Here is an 18,808-nt window from a genome sequence, read left to right on the forward strand (position 1 = left end):
CACCACTGAAGAGCTGGAGACACACGCAGCACTGAAAATACATACTGTTATATAAATCTGCCACATGGCGTTTTAAAAATCATTGTTATTATAATTCAAGGAGTTAATAATATTAATAACATCCCTTTTGTCCCAAGCCTATGATGTGATCAGAATCTTGTATTAGTACAAATAACCCATACTTGACTGGAATGACTTTTATTAAATAAACAAAAAGTGAAAATGTAGTTTAAAAAATTCAATGTATAAAACTTTGACAAAATCAATGTGATTAACCCAGACAGTACTAAATGAGGAATTATTCAAAAATCACTGACAGCATTTGGATATTATACAGTCTTAACATGATTCTGCAAACACTGGTAAATATAAGTAATAGTCATAGTAACCGCAATCATACAGACCAATCATGAAAAGGGATACATTTACAGCAATGTATAGAGTTATATGGCTGTTACACACCATATTTGACATGACATACATGACATGTAAAAATGCAATAGCTAAATTTGGCAAGTGCCAGGCTAATCATTTCTGCCAACATTTCTCTAACTTGCTGTTTTTTTTTTAAAGACACTTGCTGTGTCTACTACTTCCGGCAGGTTTCTGACATACCATCCTTCACTGCACAGCATTAAACACACATTTTCATTCTGCTCAAGAGAGTCACAAAATGCACTTGAATGCAGCAGGGATTCTCCATTGGGGAAGTCGAATAGGGCTTATTGAACCACTTCTGCAACACACTGCTGAATTGACACATAGTCAAATGGCAGATTAACAATGTCAGTCCTAATAGTTTTTTGCCTATTATTGGACAAGTTCTTCCTGAGTCAGTGTAGACATTTGGCATAGCTCAGCTGAAGACCTTTGGAATAAAGTGGCCCTTCATAGTAATGACTGAAATTTACAAAAGAGGTAAAGAAACCCATATATCCCAAACAGACAAACCTAGTTCCTGTCCTCAATTCTGATGTAAACAAGGTCCTCTGTGTTTGTTGTGCCTTTATGGGGGAAGTTCCACCTCTAAATTTTCCAAAAAATCTTCTTTCTGTACAGTATGTAAGAAATGAAGACCCAGCAGGAAGTTGCGACGAGGTTCTGAATGAGGTGCTCAGTGTGTGACTGACTGTCAACCATGCGCCAACGGAAGGGAAAGTAGTCCTCGAACACCTCGTGACCCACGTACACAAGGATGGAGTTCATACCTGAAATTAAGCACACACAAAGTAAAGCAAGGGTCACAGTACGATATTTAAAACCCACAATTTCCCATTTCTCAGTAATTACATATAAATACCACAAAACCTGACTTGTATCGTCACATCAAACTTTATGTCTGACACATACCTGGGTAGTAGAAAGGTGCCCCAGACCACCACTTCCTCACATCTACTGTGTAATAGACCAGGACCAACAGCACGAATGCAAAACAGGCCAGTGTGGTCACATAGGACAGAGACCTAAAGGAGAAAAGAACAGCAGTGTTGTAAATGAACAGCAAATGTGGAAATCTGGATAACACTGACATATTGTGAAACATGAATATGTTTACACATTAAGTTAAACATTAATTCTAGCTGGTAATAGAAATGTTGTCTTTCCTTCCTTAAATGCAAGTCTAGTTCCCCCTGAGACATATGAAGTAGGAAGATGCATAAAAGCAATTCTTACCACAAGTTCTTGTTGACAGGAATGAAGCCCTGGTCTGTGGAACACTTGGTTAACACTGCTGATATGATTCCCTGCATGATTTAAATATGATATGATATGAGTCCGTCAGTGAAAGTCAGTACATTATGACTAAGATACACAATATATTCACACAGCACATAATATAAACTTCCAATAAAATGAAAAGACGTAACAGGAAAACTTGCTTACCAGAAAGAGACCCCATATTAGGAACCTTGACATGATACTGGAGGGGAGATCTCTGTAGTGCAAGATTATCTTTCCAGCCTGAGTCCAATTAAAGGTACAACAGACAGATTGCAAAGATTAACAATAATTCAATGGCGTTTGACTATTCTTGTCTAAAAATCATCATTTTACTTCAAAATTCACATCACAAACCTGCAATCCAAGAAAAGCCATGAGGATAGAGTTGATGCTGCCAAGAACACCCTCTGGATCATATGGCATTTGTGTTGCATAAACCACCTGAAATTAAACAGAAAATACCTGATGGAAAGATTTTTGTACATATACTCAAGTTCTGAGATTGTCTGCACTAAAAATCACATGTAATGTGGTCACTAACCCGTGAGGAAGGAGTCTGGTAGATGTGTTTTTGTCCCAGCAGCCACTGGTCAATGAACCTAGCGGCGCCACCCGTGCAGTTAGTGTACAGACCCATGTCCCCAATACCACCTGGACCCAGGTAGCCCCTGTTGGGATGAAGTCAGTGTTATTATTGTACACACTAACAATCACATATTTACATGATGTACAAACATGTCCTGTATGACTCACGTTGGGCAATTTGGTACAGGAAGTAGGAAAGTGAGGCACAGCCAGAGGACTTCTAAAAGAAGCACACACAACCAGGCTGGCCAGTACAGCACAATATCAATAACTGGGGACCACCAAGCATCCTGCAACCCATACAAAATATGTACATTAAGCATACAAAGGTTGAACACTAACTTACAGCCAAAATACAAAAATGATTTTATGCATCCATAATAGATACGCCAACTGTTGAACTGGATATTAAACTAGTGCAGAATTATTAGCTGACCGGTGTAAGGATGTCAAGGTGACATCTCGCCACCAATAGGTCCAGGCAGGCTACAACCAAGTATGACCAGGCAATGCGTTGCAAAACACCTGGGATCCTCAAGTTGTCCCAGGACACTGAAAATGAGCATGAAGTATAAATACAGATACAGATAGGAAGATGCAAGCCAATAAAAAAAGTGAAGAAATTACAACACAACACAAGTATCAGTATATTCAGCTTCTACCTATATAGCTGAAGATATTACTATAAAATATTTACATACATGCTCCCTGGCAGTAGTTTGGGTTGATGATGAAGACACCAATGATGAAGAGCTGCATGCTTCTCCACACAACTTTCTTGAGCAGTGATGTGCGGTTTGAGCCTGCACGCAGCATGGAGTTGATAGACAGTGCAATAGATGTGCCCATTATGAACACAAACCTGGTGGAGCAGACAAGTACCAGTACATATGAAATAGTTTAATATTTTGGTTCTCTGTTCTTTTCTCATCTTTTTTCATGTTCAAATACCAAAGTGTAACTAGAATATGAAGGAATAAATAACAGCACTGGTACTGTGTCATCATTATACATTATATTACTACATAAATACAGTGCATTTATTTTAATGTGTGAGTGGAAATAAAGATAACTGCAGACAAAAAAAAAACATTTACATTGAGCTTACCAAGGAAAAACCAGATCTGCCACAGTGAGGCCTGTAATGTGAAATCGGAAACACAAGATTAAAAATTTAATGAAAACAACAAAGCCACAGCAGATTACAAATGTCTGTGAATAACCAGTGAACCATGATGAAACAAAAAAAACAACAACAAAACTGGAGCTCACCATTCCAGCTTTCATGTCTGAAGAACCAGTACCGCCCCCCTCCATAATTCACAAAAATCATAATGACTAAGGCGATTCTGACAGAAAGAGAGAAAATACATCATCACTCACAAACTGTAACACAGTAATGACAATCACATGTTCAAGCATAATGATGAAGCAGGAAGATGAGGCAAGCATACCCTCTAAACGTGTCCAGAGATCGAAGCCTCCTGTTGGTGCTGGGCAGAGGAGGGAGGATGTTGTCAGTAACTGGTGTTGCTATCCGAGGGGAGCCCAGTTCCTGGATGAAGAAAGTTAAGTTAGAAAATAACATTATTCATCATTACACATATTTCGATAGAATTTGTTAAAAAAAAAAACTAAACATAAAATCTCAGTACATAAGTTACCCTAACCCTAACCCTAACCGTTAACATATAAAGATTGGCCTCTAATTTCCTAAGTATATATAATAAGTTCCACCAGTTATCTGTAATTATACAAATTCCCAACACGGGAACACTCACAGAGTTAATGAGTCTCTCTGTCTCCATGGAGCCACGGATTTGGAGGACAAGACCCCTCACTACATCAAGTCTGGAAGGGAGTAATAAGCCAATAATTTTAAATTATACTTACACAACTTCATGTCATTACACTGAAAAAACATTTCATCCAAAATCTTTACATCTAATGAAAACAGGCCTCAGCGCATTTAGTGTGTCTTATTTAAACTCTGATTTGTTTGGATAATCTTCTGACCACATCTGTAATCACACAACAAAGAGAACACCAATACAATAAAATTAACTTACTCTAATATTCTCCTTCCAACAGCAAACACCACAGCAAGCCCAGCAAAGATAACAAAAGCAACCAAGATCGCTGTGTGGAGAAAGCATGATATTATTTTAATGTAGCATGTTCTTTGCATGACTGAATATAGCATCTCAACCTTATGATGCTTTTATGCATGTGAGCCTCACGTATATAGCTGTTGACCGGGTCTGCATCAATCACTACAGAACAGTTGACCACTGAGGAGTTGTTCAGATTTTTTACCCACAGAGAGTAGTTCCCATGCTCCCCAAAGTGAAACGGGACTCTGGGAGTTAAAAAAGCAAGGCGAGCAACAAATTAGCCAAACTGCACACAGCTAGTCCTGCTTTTATAAGTGATGCATGCAGAGTATATCTGTATTAGAAGACTTACTTGCAGAGCTCTGTTTTGAGCTCAGTGCTGTTGAGCTGTAGTGTCATTTCATGCTGTGTGCTTACAAAAAAATCTTCAGAACTGGGCTGGCCTGGGCTAGGTCCAGGGGGTACCACCCCTAGCTGCTGGTACAAACACTAAGACATGAGGAGACAAAAGGTCCAGATCAGAACATCAACCCTAAACATGTCCCATGAAAAAAAGTAGTGTGCAAGCCTACCTGGTAGCAGCGCTCTGACCTCCAGGACACCACCACCTCAGAGTCCAGCTCATTGTTTACAGTCAGAAGTGCCTCATCCATCTTAAGATCTAAGTGCTTATGATGATGATGATGAGGATGGAAATCAGCTGAAGGGAAAGAAAAAGCAGTGGCATTGTGCTGATCAGTTGAAATTCATTAACAAATCAATTTTCTTTATAGAGAGAGACAATGTGGAGCCGATGCTCCACCCAGGCCCACAGCTCACAGAGCAGACAGAAACATCAGTCAAATCATTAATAACACGAAGTTTATTAGAGACAGCATTTAACCAACTACACACAATCCCTAACTGCATGGTATGGCTATTGATGGTGATAGCAGTGTAAAACTGTTGCATTGTTAAAGCCAACCACAAGAGGTGCAGACAGGTTTCAACAGCTTACCTCAAGCCCATCAGTTCCCTGCTATCGTTCTAAATAAGAAACGCTCTCCACACCGAAGTGCGTGGTAGATAGAAGCCCAATTTAACTGCTAGCTAAAACCATCCAGCTAACTTTGCTGAGGGAGAAAGCATGTGAGAGGGATGTGTGTCACGACTCCAGAGTCCGGTGGTCACATGCTAAACTAATCCGTAAAATACCCCTAGGAGGGAAGTTCAAACCTCTGGGGCTCACTCTAGGCTGTCAGCTGTATCCTTAAGTGGGTGCTACCTACTGTTAGCTTCGGGCTATCGGATTTTTTGCCTTAAAAATAGTTCAATACTTGGCCATTTCCATCGTGGTATATATTTATATTTAGACTGATGAAAGCCGCAACCAATACTGCGACCTACCTTCCAACAAATACAGCGTTTTATGTGAATGTTTGATGGACATCAGGTGACAAGCTAGGTTGCTAAACTTGTAGCCACTGCTTTTACTTTTCACTTGTAAACAGTCCAGGATGGTACTTACATGTAGATATTTCAGCTGTCAGCGGTACCACGCAGGCGGCTATAACTACAGCAATAGCAGAAAGGGTAAACATAGTGTTTTTCTCTGACTGTGTCATTTCTTTCCGACTTGGCTTCGCTCCTGTGACTGAAGATGTGCATTTAGTGTTTCTCCTTAGTTTCCTTTTTGCCATAGCAAATGCCACTTCCTCGGTTTCATGTTGTAGTGGGAGCGAGAAGGGACAAAGTCGATACCTACGCTACCTGCATCTATGTCTGCATCACATGATGTGGGCGAAGGGCCATAAAGGTGTGAGGGGTGTCCGATTATTTTATATTTCCCGCTACAGCAGCTATTTTATTTTGATTAAGACATATTCAAGGTCCATAAATCAACCTTTTAAGTGTCCAAATCCACAGAAATGACAATACATCACTATATTTACAAAGGAGACCATATTTTACGGCTGTTGTCATTGGTGTATCCTGTTCTATTTCTCAGACCTCGTTTCCAATAATTGTTTCGAAATATAGGAGCCATAGTCCGTGTTTAGTTTTAAATCAATTTTAATCCATTGACGCATGCGCAGAAAAAAAACGGGGATTCTAAATCGATGACAGAGTAATTCAACGGTGGCTCCCATCCGACTTAATCTATTACAATGGCAGACAAACAAAACGCCCAGAAAAGGTAATCTGCATGTTAGTTTATAGCTAACTTTTAATCACTTTGCTTCATGTTAATGTTAAGGCAAAGACGGGACTAAAACATGCAGCTAAAGAACTATTTAGCTTGCTAAGATGACTTAGAGAAGAAGCGACCTAGCATGTTGGCTAACATTTTCAAACATTTTTGTCGCCGTTTCTTTTTTACAGTGTCAAAATAGCCGCTGGAGCTGTAGTTTGTGTTGAAAGTGAAATCAGAGGAGATGTTACAATTGGTAAGAAGTTGAATTTGTGTCTTTCATCTGTAAGAAATGTGTACTGGGTGAGACAACCTGCTTATTATCGCCCCCCTTAGAAACCATGAGATTTATGGTCGATTTTGAATATTAGTTACTCATGCGCCTAATTTAACGATGTCATGTTAATTGTTTGTTTGTTTTTGCTTTTATTTTCTTAGGCCCGAGGACAGTGGTCCATCCTAAAGCTCGAATCATTGCAGAGGCAGGACCCATCGTGATCGGGGAGGGCAATTTGATCGAGGAGCAGGCGCTGATCATTAACAGGTCAGTTAAAAGTCCCTGCATGTTTTTTGCATTTAATAGTATTTGTCTGTATCCTGTCTCTGACTTAAATTAGTGATGTAACACTTACAGGTATGTTTATCCTTTTCTTTCACACAGTTACCCAGAAAACATCACACCAGATTCCGAGGTGGAACCAAAGACAATGACCATTGGCATCAACAATGTGTTTGAAGTTGGCTGCAGTATCCTTTTTACAGTCCGGTTCTGTCCATCATATCTTAAATAGTGATATTAGATTAATCCAGTTTGTCCTCAACCAACAACAAACAGCATCACAAGCGTTGAAAATTGGTGACAACAACGTGATTGAATCTAAAGGTGAGGTGTTTTTGAGTGTCAGCGTGTGTCCCTGCAGAGATGTGATGAGCAATATACATTTTTGATGAAGTAACTCTGTATCAAATATCCTCCATTTTGTTGTGTAGCTGACGTTGGCAGGAATGTGATCCTCACCAGTGGCTGTATCATTGGAGCCTTCTGTCAGGTCAACACCTGTGAGGTCATACCTGAGAACACCGTCATCTATGGCTCCGGATGTATGAGACGGGTTCAGACGGAGAGACCACAGGTATGTCAGTTAATTCAGTGCTTTTCAGTGTCAGTGGTGTTTGTTTCTGGAAACTGTAGAGGCTGTAGTTGATGGCGATCTTTCAGTAGATTGCACAGTACGTAATACATATTTGATGGCTAGTGCATCCACTGAATTGCATACAACCCAGGCCTTAATAGGAAATAAAATCTACATTGTATAACAATAACATTAAAAGTCTGTGCCACCGCAATATTAGTCCAATGTCATGTGTTTAGCTAACTGGCATGTCTGTTTTGTTGTCATTGCAGCCCCAGACTCTTCAGCTTGACTTTCTGATGAAGATTTTGCCAAACTACCACCACTTGAAGAAAACTGTTAAAGCAGGTCACGCTGCTAGCTAAAAGATAATTTTATACATTTTTGAAGTTGAATAGATAATGGCTACCGAACCTGTATTTAAATGCTGAAAAAGCATGAATGTATATAATTATATAATATTGACCTAACAGTCTGTAGTTTTTCCCTGATGGTATTTTCTACTCTGAACTACAGCAGCAGATTAAGCATTTCCTCTTTATTTTGCTGTTCTGATCTACTGTTTTCTATCATTAATTAAATAACGTAAACATTGCCGAGGGTGTTTTTATTTCTAACCATAGCTTTACTTTCATCACTATGCTACGTGACTGATACGTGGACTTTCAGTAACTATTCAAATAGTGACCAGAAAAATCATTAAACATTTTAAGTTGACATTCTCAGCTTATATTTCATATATAAGTTACTGTCCTACAACAGAAGTTACAAGAGAAATTAATTAAATTAAAATACATTTAGATTTAAAATGAAAACATGTCCACGTTTTGAAATGGTGCAGTTTCCTGTGTTTCCTGCTGAATGCGACTTAAGTGTGACACACAGCACAACTCAAGGTGTTTTCGTTTCGTTTTTTTTTCCCATTATTTTATTGAAAGGATGTTACCATCAGATTATAACTACTATCCATTCAAATAAAACCTTTCACATACCCATTTGGGTTACTACTACTAAATAAAATGAAAAAAAAAAGAATATTTACACATTTCAGTCTCATTTACATTTTAACAGTAAGGTTGGTGCCCCTTAAAGAATTGTAGTTTTTGTAAGAGCATCCAGTGTCCTTTGTGGTATCTTTTCCTCCAGTGTCCTTCAGTAATAAATGACCGATAAGTAAAATCCACAAAACAGTTTCTATTGACGTTATGTAATATAAGACCACTGAGGAATGCAAAGAAAGGAAAATAAACTAGTTTCTTTGACATAGCACAGCCATTTAAGTATTTATTGTAGTGTGGCCAGGGTCTCTCTGCCCAACCATTTTGATTTACAGATGCTAATGAGTGAAAATATTTCACTTCTTGACAGGCACACCATCTGAATAGTCCTCCAGTACTCCCGCCAAGTGGTTGTTGTGGGTCTTGAAGTGTCTCTTCCTCTGCCCACTTTGCTTCTTTCTCTTTTGGACTGGTAACTACAGGGAACACAGAAAGAGAACAGACACTGATGGGATTCCTGGATTAAGTGCAAATATCAGTATTGTGTTTTAAGATGGTATTTCTACAAAGATGAATCAGACAAAAAACACTGACTGCTTTCTTAGGTCCTGTTTCTTGCATGGAGGAGATGCCTTGTTTTTTCAGGTACTCATCAATCTTCTCTTCATCAATTGAGTCGACTGGAACACTCCTCCATAGCTTCTGAAATTCTACAATTACAAGAGCGTCCCAGTGAGAAGTACAGTACACATGAAACAACACAGCTAAACAAAGGGCAAACCATGGTGAAAATGACATATTAATGTGCAGAACTTTAATGAAGGAGCTTGTCTAAACCTCCTAGGTTTAGGCAGTTAAACCAAAACAAACCAAAAATTAAAATAAAACTCAGGACTAATCCTCACCTTCATCTACCACAAACTGACAATGCTTGTCATTGTAGAACAGGATCTTTTTCTTGTCTGGTCTAGTTACAAAGATGATCTGATCCCCCAAAGCCTGTGAATGAGAGCAAATTAATCTGTGCCCTCATACTAGATGGCATCTTTGTGCAGACATTGATTAGGCTCTACCTTGAAGTATAGTTTTATTACCTTGATGGCCTTGGCCGAGTTAGGTAGTCCCTCCTCTACATCATCCAGCAGTACTCCTCCTAGGCCCAGCTGGTCGTGTTTGTCCAGCAATCTGAGTAAAGCTTTCTTGTCTTTCAGATTGTACTTGGGCTTGAAGCCGTACGTCCCATCCCTGATGTCAATTTTAGGGTTGTTGACCAAGGCCTTAGATTGGCAGGTAAAGGAAGAACATTAATTAAAATGAATGAATTAAAATGTTGACACTTTACAGCAACAAATACAGTAGTTCAAAATTCTGCCCTACTTCAACTTGAATACCGTCAATAAACAATGCATGCTATCAGCACAATCAGTAGTTGCTCAGTGGCTTTGTTCTTCTGCAACATACAGGATGTGTGTGTGTGTTTGGACGAGAATATAAATGGTTCCAAACATGTCACATCAGCATACGTACTATGTACGCAAGTACTGCCGTGGCACTGAGAATGGCAGCAACTTACCTCGGTCATGAGCCACTGTTTCTGTTTCATGCTAATATCAAGCAGTTTGGTCTCATCTAGAATCTCTTCTAGGGTCAGGAAGTGTGTGTCACCATTCTGATGCCTCGTCTGGACAGAAAAGCACGAAAACATGCAGAACATATTATAAGCAATGGTCCCTTCTACACCATGACCTAGTTTTAACCAATAATTTTAATAATAATTTATTCATGCCCAACATGGAATTGTCATGGTGTTTTACATAATTTAAAACTATGCATTTAACAGATGGCACAAAAAAATGCACACAATCTGTCAATTTGAGGGTGAGAGCTGCAGAAAGGGATGAGTCAGACAGCTAGTGTGATAGATTCTGGCTGCTGCTTCTTAGCAGCACCACAGTATGACAAACAAGCTGTTTAGACAGCAAAAGAGAGACCGCAGACCAAATGTTACACAGCGGACAAAACTGAATCACTTCACTTGTTACACCAAGTCAAGTTTACAAAGAGTTTTAGTGAAGATGACGACAACCTTAAAATCGAATCAATGAATGGACGAATTAATGGACAGCTTAAATTAACTTGAGAGAAAAATGTACATTAGACTAAAACCAGCTTCTATTTAAAATGTCAAAAGAAGTCTCCTGATAGTTACCTTCATGTAATTGACTATCTTGGCCAAGCAGCCAAACTTGTATCCGGAGCTGGTTTTGATGTTGAAGTTGCCATTAGTAGACTCTGTAGAGGAAAAGATTTTATTTGCATTTAACTGGATGTGATCATTAGCCAATCAACATTAATCACAGAAAAAATCAATTTGTATAATGTTGCCAGCAATCCAGTGAAAAGACCAAAGAAGAAATATTTGCCTAAATGTAAAACTAGGCTAACTAAAACCACAAAACATCCACAACTTTAGAAGTAAATAGTTTATTAGGAACACAAGATTGCAACATACAATCCCTATAGTGATGTATTCATGGTAATAAAGGGGCTAAGCACTGCACCATTTTTGCTCTTCAATGTTTAAATAGCAAAATACTACAGAACCCATACTGTACATGTGGGTAATGCAATAACAGTGAAGTTTTGAAGCCCAGCCAGCTGGTCCTATTCTCTGTTGGAGTCCAATAATGCTGCTCCCCCTAGAGTGCGTCTGAGGCCCGGACTCAGCCCTCTCCAATCAAAGCTGAAAACAGACGCAGATTCATGAATGATTCATGGTGTAGGCGGGAGCTTCTGTCCCTGTAAGCTGCACAGTGGGCCGGGCGTTAAAATTGTGACAGGCCGTTTAACGAATGGTGCAGAGGCAGGGCTAACAGAAGAGAGCCAATGAAGGAGAGGAGCCTGTGTCGTTCAGCTGAGGCATGAAGAGCTGCAAGGAGTGGCGGAGGAAGCGAGCAAGTGCACAAGAGACAACTGAAAGTGCATGAGAGTGCTTAGGAGGAAAACAGGTCGCAGAGTGAACGTGGAGGAGGTAGAGACCATCACATAGGTGGAGCACCAAAAAAAAAGAGGAGAGTGCATCTGTTTACTAGCATCCTCGGAAGGCTGAGCCAGACACACAGGTGAGTCTGCATATTTTTTCAAGAAAAGCCTCATTTGAAATGTATACATGTTCAGATCAACAGATCGTAACAACTCACAGAACAAATTTAAGCTAGGATGCTCTTAAGTCTTACCGTCAAGCTATCAGGGTTTTTTGTCAGCGTTGCCTTAAAAGCAGCAGATCTATTTATGAAGCCTTCTGCAGCTGCAGTTGTAATACTGAGGCCAAGACTGTATAAGCATGCAGTGGATTAAATAAACATGGATCTACGTGTCTTCCCTCATCCCACTTAAATACCAAGCATCAGAAACTGTGTTTGTGTGTCTGTGGAAAGGCATGACTCCATGCCGACTGCAGCTCTCAAGACAAATCAATAAGCGACTGACAGCTGTGAGCAGACAGCCAGGGGCATTAGGAGTGTGTGTGAGTGTGTGTGTGTGTGTGTGCATGTGTGTAGAAGCAATATCTACTCCTAGAGCACCTTCAGAGCCTGGCCGGGGTGGGGCTCATTTAGGGTGAGATAGCAGATGCTGCAGGGAGCCAATCTGTCCCTTTGCGAGTAGCTGCTCTGACAAAAGACAGAAGAGGAGACACTATGGGGGGTAGATGGGTGGGTGGCGAATGAGACAAATTAGTAAAAGAGGTTGTTGTCATGGCAATGAGTTGAAGTGAAATTGATATTATGATCTGTGTCTGCAAAGAGAGAATGCTTAACACCAAACAGGGAGTTAGGCTGCATAAACTGAGAAAGGAAATTCCACACAACAGCAACATCACACAGCAAACACAAGTGCACCAGTCTGCTACCATACGGTAATTACCAGCTCACAGTAAAAGCAGTTAACTGTGTACCACACCTTACGTTTTCAGTACAATATTCAGAATATTTGAACCTGTGCCAGACTGGCACACCTCCAGCCACTGAAACACCAGTGGTCACAGTTCTGTGACCCCTCAGACCTTTGATTAACAGCATTGTCACATAATTTACAATGTACCATGATAATCTGAGTCTATGACTATAAACTACATGAATAAGTCCTGAAGCACATCTAATCCGAAACCGCTACAAGTACAGGTTCTCTCATTACAGTTTCAGGTAACACTGAAAAGCAGTACTCACTTGTCTGAGTGATCTAAATTATACTCTCACATACAGAAGTTGTACAATGACTACAGAAATTCATCCAACTTACAGAAGCATGTGTTCATACACAGCAAACCCAGTAGGAGGTATAAAAACAAAAGTCAACCTAACAGGATAGGTTTCGTGCAAAATAAAACACTCAACTTGTTTCCATCGTCCACTCAAGTAATCTGGGTCAGCTGCTTTGGTCTCAGTATAAAAAGTGCGCTTATGTGTGTTAAGAGCATGTACTGTATGTGTGTGTGGGCAGAGATGCTGGCGCACTGCTCCCTGAGGATTTAAAATGGTAGGCGATTGCTGAAAATGTGAAAGGGAGAAAAATGGTCTGACAATGTGCACACTAAAGAACATGCCTTATCTTCCAATACCGCACTGCAGCTCCCTAACTACAACATTTGGCTAAAGAGTCACAAACTGAAGTGTCGATGTCTCAGCTATTTTTGTTTTTTGTTATTTTTGTTTTGGGCAGATGGCCTCAGTAGGGCCTCCGCTCTTGAAATATAACCTTTTGCTCTAATTGTCTTTTTTTTTAAATAAATATGCTTTTTGTTGTCAGATGTAGGCTAATTTGTTTGTTTGTTTACATATAGTGACTGTGTTATCATTTACATTATGATACCATCTATGACTGATAATGGCACGGTAATAAAATAATCCCATTACATCAAATTACCGTAAAGAGACGTTAATCTCAAAGAGTGTTTTTTAGGAAATTAGCTTTGCACATGATGTTTAAGCATATATTTACAGGAACAAATTATTCTCAGCTAGTAGTTTAAAATTTACTATTCAAAACGAGAGAGACAAGAGATTGCAAAATGCTATGCCCTAAAGAACAATTAGGCCAATAACTTGACAGATTTTAATTAGTCTCTCACCATGACAACAGGAATTTTACAACCATCGTCACATCACTGAAACAAAAAACAAAACACATCAAACTCATTAACAATCTGTCTTGCCTTCTATTTACTGTTGTTTCTAACCAGTTATCATGGCCAACATCACGACCAGTATACACCCAAGTAATCTTCCAATACTCCCAGAGGCAGTCCCACTGTCCCGTGTGTCCCTGCAGGTCCAAGAAGTCTATCCCTTTCACGACGGCTGGAATGTGGCCTGTTTCATCATCCTTCTGCTTTTCATTCTCACTGTCCTGTCCCTGGCGGCCTTGGCCGTGCTCTATGAACTACTGGACTGTGGGTGCTGTGTAAAAGGAAAAACACACCACCAGCTACAAGAAGAAGGATCGGGAAGCTGTGGCAAACTTATGACCAGCATTTGCAAGGAGCCAGAATCCCACACTGAGGTGGTATAGGGGAAGCAACGATGACAAATATTAAGTAGAATTTTTTTTTAGCTGACTAATACAGTGGTTCAGTTGCTCACAATTAAGAGAATGAGGGGAGAGAAAATATGGTAAGGAACAACATTATACAAAAAATTGAGGGGCACTTGTTTGGAATTAGACCTAATGTTTCCATAAGACAGAAGAGTCACACATCAGAAAAACCTGAAGCCAGATAAACAACAAGAAGGACAGCGCAACTGAGAAGAAATAGTACTCTATAAAAGACACTTTGTATGAAGGCTATAGTATGAAGTATGCATGGCCAAAACATGGCAACACAAACTAATACTAATCTGACCAAATATCAATGAGATGAAAAACAAACAACAACGTCCCTATGAGAAAAACACATATTTGTGAGCTACTGGATGCAAATGAGCTGTGCTGACATGTTGTATATAAAAATGGTGTCCAAGCCAGAATGACTCAAATATCTTGCTCCATTGCTTTGCATAAAGCCTGTGTTTCTGTCCTTCTGTATATTGTGTGCCAATGTTGTGAACGCATTTGGTTGCTGCACAGTGATGTACATTATTATGTCTTTTTGAGCACAGATTTCGTATGCCTTACCACAAAATGCCTAATAAACTGTCACTGAATTATGTATGGTCTTTCTGCTGTAGATGTACCCTGTGTTTTTAGGTATAGTGAATGAGCTTGGATGGTGACATGGTGGACTTTACCAAGAAAAAAGAAGCTTAACTCTAAACATTAAAACTGTCCCTAGTCACATCACACCAAGTCACAAGACCTATTGAGAAAGAGCTACCACTACTGAATATAAACTGTGATCTATTCAAAAAAACTGACACTGATGTCTGAGTGGTATAACCTTAACCAATGATACATCTTAATCTGCAGCAGCTTAATAAAAACTGACCAATATATATTGACAGAAAAAGATTTGGCAGAGGCAAAAAATGGCCACTCAGCCAGCAAGTCAAGACAAAGATTTGTGAGAGCAGACCTACATTTTTGTGGTAGAGAAGTGGGAGAGAACAGACTGTCAAGTGTAACAGATCATTTGAATATGCAAGGGAAATCATGAATTACACTTGACTGAACTGTAAAAAATCTTAAGTTGTTGTGATGACAGATCCTCACTCTCGCATTTGGCTGTCTGCAGCAGTCAAACTGAGAGCAGAGCATCACCTGTTTGAGTTGAACTACAATGAATGCTGTTCAATCCAGAATCATCCTTTCACTTTTCACTAAATTTCCACACAAGGAGAAATATTTAGTGCCAGTATTGTGAACTTGCAGACAGTAAGAGTAGGTCTAAGAATTTATTTTGTTCGCTATATGATATGTTTTGGTGCTAATATACATACTTAAACATGGACCAAAATAACGTCCAAATGCAAGCATGTTTAGCATGGCTTAGGTACATACATAACCCATATATAACAGACAACCAGGAAAAAATAGCTGTTTACTGCAGCAAACATTCTATTTCACAAAAATATGTTTCACATACCACTGCTGTGTTTGGACCCTGAAGAGCTCTCTTTTTCTACTTTGGGTTTCTTCTTCTTGGATGATCCAGAGTCTGATGAAGCCTGTCTCTTCTCTACAGCTGGAGTAGAAAGTGCTCTTTTTTTGAACAGTTCCCTCTCCCTCAGTAAAGCTGGATCCATCCTGTGTGACAGGTTCAAACAATGTCAAAAATAAAATCCAAACAAAAAATAACAAAGGTCAAATCTGAATTTGGACAGCAATAACACTACTCTGACCCAACATTAGTGAATTAACCTTTGAGTGCATGTACTTGTGAGGTGCTAAATGCAAGTGAATACCTTTGATACTCATCATATAAAACTGTTCAGATCAGGACAACATTTTGACTTTAATATCCTGCTTTATTAATTTTTGTATAACACATGTTTCTTCAGTTATCCTATGATACGTTTGGTTGCTGCACAGTGTTGTCAACACAAATCAAAACAGAGCCTAACCATCAAGGAAGAAATTCAGTTTAAAACCACAATGTGCATTGAGAAGATGGTGGGTTGAAATCTATGCACATGCCTGCATTGATCATATGGTAACATGTTTAGTTTCAGTAAGAACATACTACAGAGCCAAAGACCAACCAGAACTATAACCATAACCTTTAGGAGGCCATTTGGGTCAAGGATCCCCGGATGTGACAAGAGAATTTGAAGTTAAAGGTGAGGAGCTCGGCAGCTGTGCTTCTGCAACACTGTGCCACTCAACAGCAGTGATCCTAGATCCCAGTACAATCATTTAAATGAACTTGAATGACATATGGCTAATACCAAGGGCGTAGGTATGTTTATGTTAAGTCATTTATAAGTATCATACACATATATATATTAACCCTACCAAAGCTGAGACCAAACCTACGCCCTTGGTTAATACTGTATAAAAGGCAACTATGATCTTGCATCGTTGTGCTTAAATGGCAACAGACAGGGAAATGTACCGATGTAAACTGTAGTTAGACTGCTAACGATACATTTAGCTTATTCATTTACTAGTTATGTTACAGCCGCTATGGAACACTTACAATGCTTCATTGGAATAATGAAAATAATGAAAACCACAAGATAATCACGAAAACCGTTACGACTTCAGACTTCTGCGGAATTTACAACACAAACTAAACAACGGTCCAAACAGTATTGTCTGAGTAGTTAACCTAGCGTTAGCAAGCCGACATCGTTATCAAAGAACGTACCTGATATTGTGTTCCTGTCCTCACTCAGAGAAGGGGACCGGTTAGTCCAAGAGGACTAACGTAATACCAAGTATTTAAAACAGCAAACCACTCTTCTCTTTGTTCGTTTGAATAGGAGTTGATGTTAGCTTACTAACTTCGCATACATATCATTTTTCCTCATGCTTCACTTCCGTTTCTTGTTCGATGTATCCGATATCGACAGTTAATACTTGGGCAACGTCACCACACAAAAGGCATGCGCAGTAGAGGGCAGGAGGCCTACAGAATGATCACGGAAAATAAATTAACCTGGTAACAGACAAGTAGAAAGAGCAGTTATTTCAGAGTATTAATATGTTATTTATTTATTTATTTATTTATTTATTTATTCATTTATTTATTTATTCAAAGCAGATTGTTGACTATATCGACAGAGTAAGCAACATCGCCACTTGGTGGCTCATTTATGCGAAGCATTGAATATAATTGTTTTTCCTGCAAATGGTACTAAAAAGATCAGATGGAAATTGAAATATTACATAAAGTATTATATACTTTAAGTATAGAGAGGGAGATATTTTCTATCCACCAGCTCACTGTGAATGATACACTGCAGTGACACACTGAAAGAAAGAAAAAAAGAGAAAAGATTTCTGCCATGGGGGAAGGAAATATTTAGATACTTAAACATACCAAAATAGCAATGTTAAATTACTTTACTATGGTAATGACAAAGTGCATAATATATAGGCTACTTAAAAAATAAAAATATTAGCAGTAAAATGCAGTTCAAATAATGGTGTTTGAATATGAACACTATTAAGTAGACCTGTACCAAAGAGGGACTCCTCCAGACTGGACATGTTGATGAGGTGGGCTGGGGCTGTGGTCGGCATGAAGATGGACCCCCCCCAGTGACAGTGGCAGATAAGAGGACACTCTGCTGGCCATTCTGGACAATGCCAGCTGTCCTCTGCCCACTGTCATCAGCAACCACAGAAAACCTGCTCAGTGACAGGTTGCTGCACCCAAGGTGTAACACCAACAGACTAAAAAGGCCCTTTGTGCCCCCCATGTCATCAAACTGTAAACATCACACTGTGAAATTTCAAAGTCAGAGGGCACGAGGTGGGAGGCAGACAGGACAGGACAAAGGGAGCAGAACATCTCCTAACACAAAATGAATAGTCTCTTTATTATTTATTACCTATTTGCTGATCTTCTTCATACTATCTATCTATCTATCTATCTATCTATCTATCTATCTATCTATCTATCTATCTATCTATCTATCTATCTATCTATCTATCTATCTATCTATCTATCTATCTATCTATCTATCTATCTATCTATCTGTCTGACCTGTGATTAAACTGTATTAAAAATACAGTTTCATCATTGCTTCTTGATTCTTGCTGTGCATTGCATTAAGTGCATTATCTGAAGTCCATATATGCATGCAGAACCTGAGTGCAATGAAAATGTATTCTACACACAACAGCATCTCTGTGTGGAAAGATGCAGATTGTCATGCTGACTTTGGTATCCACAGCATTAAAAAACCGATCTGAGAATGAATCCACAGAGAGCAAAAATCACAGGACGTTAACTACAAGGCCTTCACTTTACCTTTAAGCCCTTCAGCATCCTCCCATATGCTTTCCACTCTCTAAAGGATCTGAACATTATTATGTGCCTGCAGTGCACCTTTGGCGTTGACTGAGCTATAATCTGTCTTACAAACTGATCAATAAATACGATTTAGCCTCACTTGTCACCACTCATTGCATCTAGAGATGTGC

At 39.3% G+C, this 18,808-nt stretch overlaps 4 protein-coding genes across 4 annotated transcripts; 2 read left to right on the forward strand and 2 right to left on the reverse strand.

The window, feature by feature from the left end:
• Positions 1–191: 191 nt before the first annotated feature.
• hgsnat (heparan-alpha-glucosaminide N-acetyltransferase) lies at positions 192–6,204 on the reverse strand. The gene is made up of 18 exons (XM_028402854.1): positions 5,929–6,204; positions 4,994–5,121; positions 4,774–4,910; positions 4,548–4,666; positions 4,377–4,446; positions 4,089–4,158; positions 3,762–3,862; positions 3,580–3,656; positions 3,416–3,446; positions 3,009–3,169; positions 2,744–2,859; positions 2,476–2,597; positions 2,264–2,390; positions 2,077–2,163; positions 1,885–1,962; positions 1,675–1,745; positions 1,351–1,463; positions 192–1,208 (listed from the first exon to the last, which is right to left on the reverse strand). Exons 1-18 carry the CDS (start codon positions 6,098–6,100, stop codon positions 1,027–1,029), a joined length of 1,962 nt encoding a protein of 653 aa, XP_028258655.1. The 5' UTR covers positions 6,101–6,204; the 3' UTR covers positions 192–1,026.
• Positions 6,205–6,479: 275 nt separating this feature from the next.
• On the forward strand, positions 6,480–8,318 carry LOC114437258 (dynactin subunit 6-like). The gene is made up of 7 exons (XM_028407852.1): positions 6,480–6,597; positions 6,783–6,847; positions 7,030–7,135; positions 7,253–7,338; positions 7,427–7,474; positions 7,582–7,724; positions 7,997–8,318. Exons 1-7 carry the CDS (start codon positions 6,569–6,571, stop codon positions 8,087–8,089), a joined length of 570 nt encoding a protein of 189 aa, XP_028263653.1. The 5' UTR covers positions 6,480–6,568; the 3' UTR covers positions 8,090–8,318.
• Positions 8,319–8,644: 326 nt separating this feature from the next.
• On the reverse strand, positions 8,645–17,226 carry gtf2e2 (general transcription factor IIE, polypeptide 2, beta). The gene is made up of 8 exons (XM_028417700.1): positions 17,025–17,226; positions 15,801–15,961; positions 10,932–11,014; positions 10,296–10,403; positions 9,817–9,999; positions 9,628–9,721; positions 9,317–9,432; positions 8,645–9,198 (listed from the first exon to the last, which is right to left on the reverse strand). Exons 2-8 carry the CDS (start codon positions 15,958–15,960, stop codon positions 9,079–9,081), a joined length of 864 nt encoding a protein of 287 aa, XP_028273501.1. The 5' UTR covers position 15,961; positions 17,025–17,226; the 3' UTR covers positions 8,645–9,078.
• smim18 (small integral membrane protein 18) lies at positions 11,578–14,714 on the forward strand. Its single transcript, XM_028417714.1, has 2 exons — positions 11,578–11,844; positions 13,962–14,714. The coding sequence occupies exon 2, from the start codon at positions 13,967–13,969 to the stop codon at positions 14,288–14,290; it is 324 nt and encodes a 107-aa protein (XP_028273515.1). The 5' UTR covers positions 11,578–11,844; positions 13,962–13,966; the 3' UTR covers positions 14,291–14,714.
• Positions 17,227–18,808: the final 1,582 nt, after the last annotated feature.

Source organism: Parambassis ranga, chromosome 1 (genome assembly GCF_900634625.1).
Source record: "Parambassis ranga chromosome 1, fParRan2.1, whole genome shotgun sequence".
Lineage (NCBI taxonomy): Eukaryota > Metazoa > Chordata > Actinopteri > Ambassidae > Parambassis > Parambassis ranga.

What these genes read in the sequence shown, in the direction of transcription:
- hgsnat (XM_028402854.1), bottom strand. Translation starts at nt 6,100, where the DNA reads ATGGCAAAAAGGAAACTAAGGAGAAACACTAAATGCACATCTTCAGTC. An exon ending in GACAGCTGAAATATCTACAT is followed by an intron (nt 5,122 to 5,928) that starts GTAAGTACCATC and finishes CTTTCCCTTCAG; the next exon opens with CTGATTTCCATCCTCATCAT. An exon ending in GTTGGAAGGAGAATATTAGA is followed by an intron (nt 4,159 to 4,376) that starts GTAAGTTAATTT and finishes ACTCCCTTCCAG; the next exon opens with ACTTGATGTAGTGAGGGGTC.
- LOC114437258 (XM_028407852.1), top strand. Translation starts at nt 6,569, where the DNA reads ATGGCAGACAAACAAAACGCCCAGAAAAG. An exon ending in AAACAAAACGCCCAGAAAAG is followed by an intron (nt 6,598 to 6,782) that starts GTAATCTGCATG and finishes TCTTTTTTACAG; the next exon opens with TGTCAAAATAGCCGCTGGAG. An exon ending in CAGGCGCTGATCATTAACAG is followed by an intron (nt 7,136 to 7,252) that starts GTCAGTTAAAAG and finishes TCTTTCACACAG; the next exon opens with TTACCCAGAAAACATCACAC.
- smim18 (XM_028417714.1), top strand. Translation starts at nt 13,967, where the DNA reads ATGGCCAACATCACGACCAGTATACACCCAAGTAATCTTCCAATACTC.
- gtf2e2 (XM_028417700.1), bottom strand. Translation starts at nt 15,960, where the DNA reads ATGGATCCAGCTTTACTGAGGGAGAGGGAACTGTTCAAAAAAAGAGCA. An exon ending in AACAGTGGCTCATGACCGAG is followed by an intron (nt 10,000 to 10,295) that starts GTAAGTTGCTGC and finishes TGCCAATCTAAG; the next exon opens with GCCTTGGTCAACAACCCTAA. An exon ending in TCAGTTTGTGGTAGATGAAG is followed by an intron (nt 9,433 to 9,627) that starts GTGAGGATTAGT and finishes TTGTAATTGTAG; the next exon opens with AATTTCAGAAGCTATGGAGG.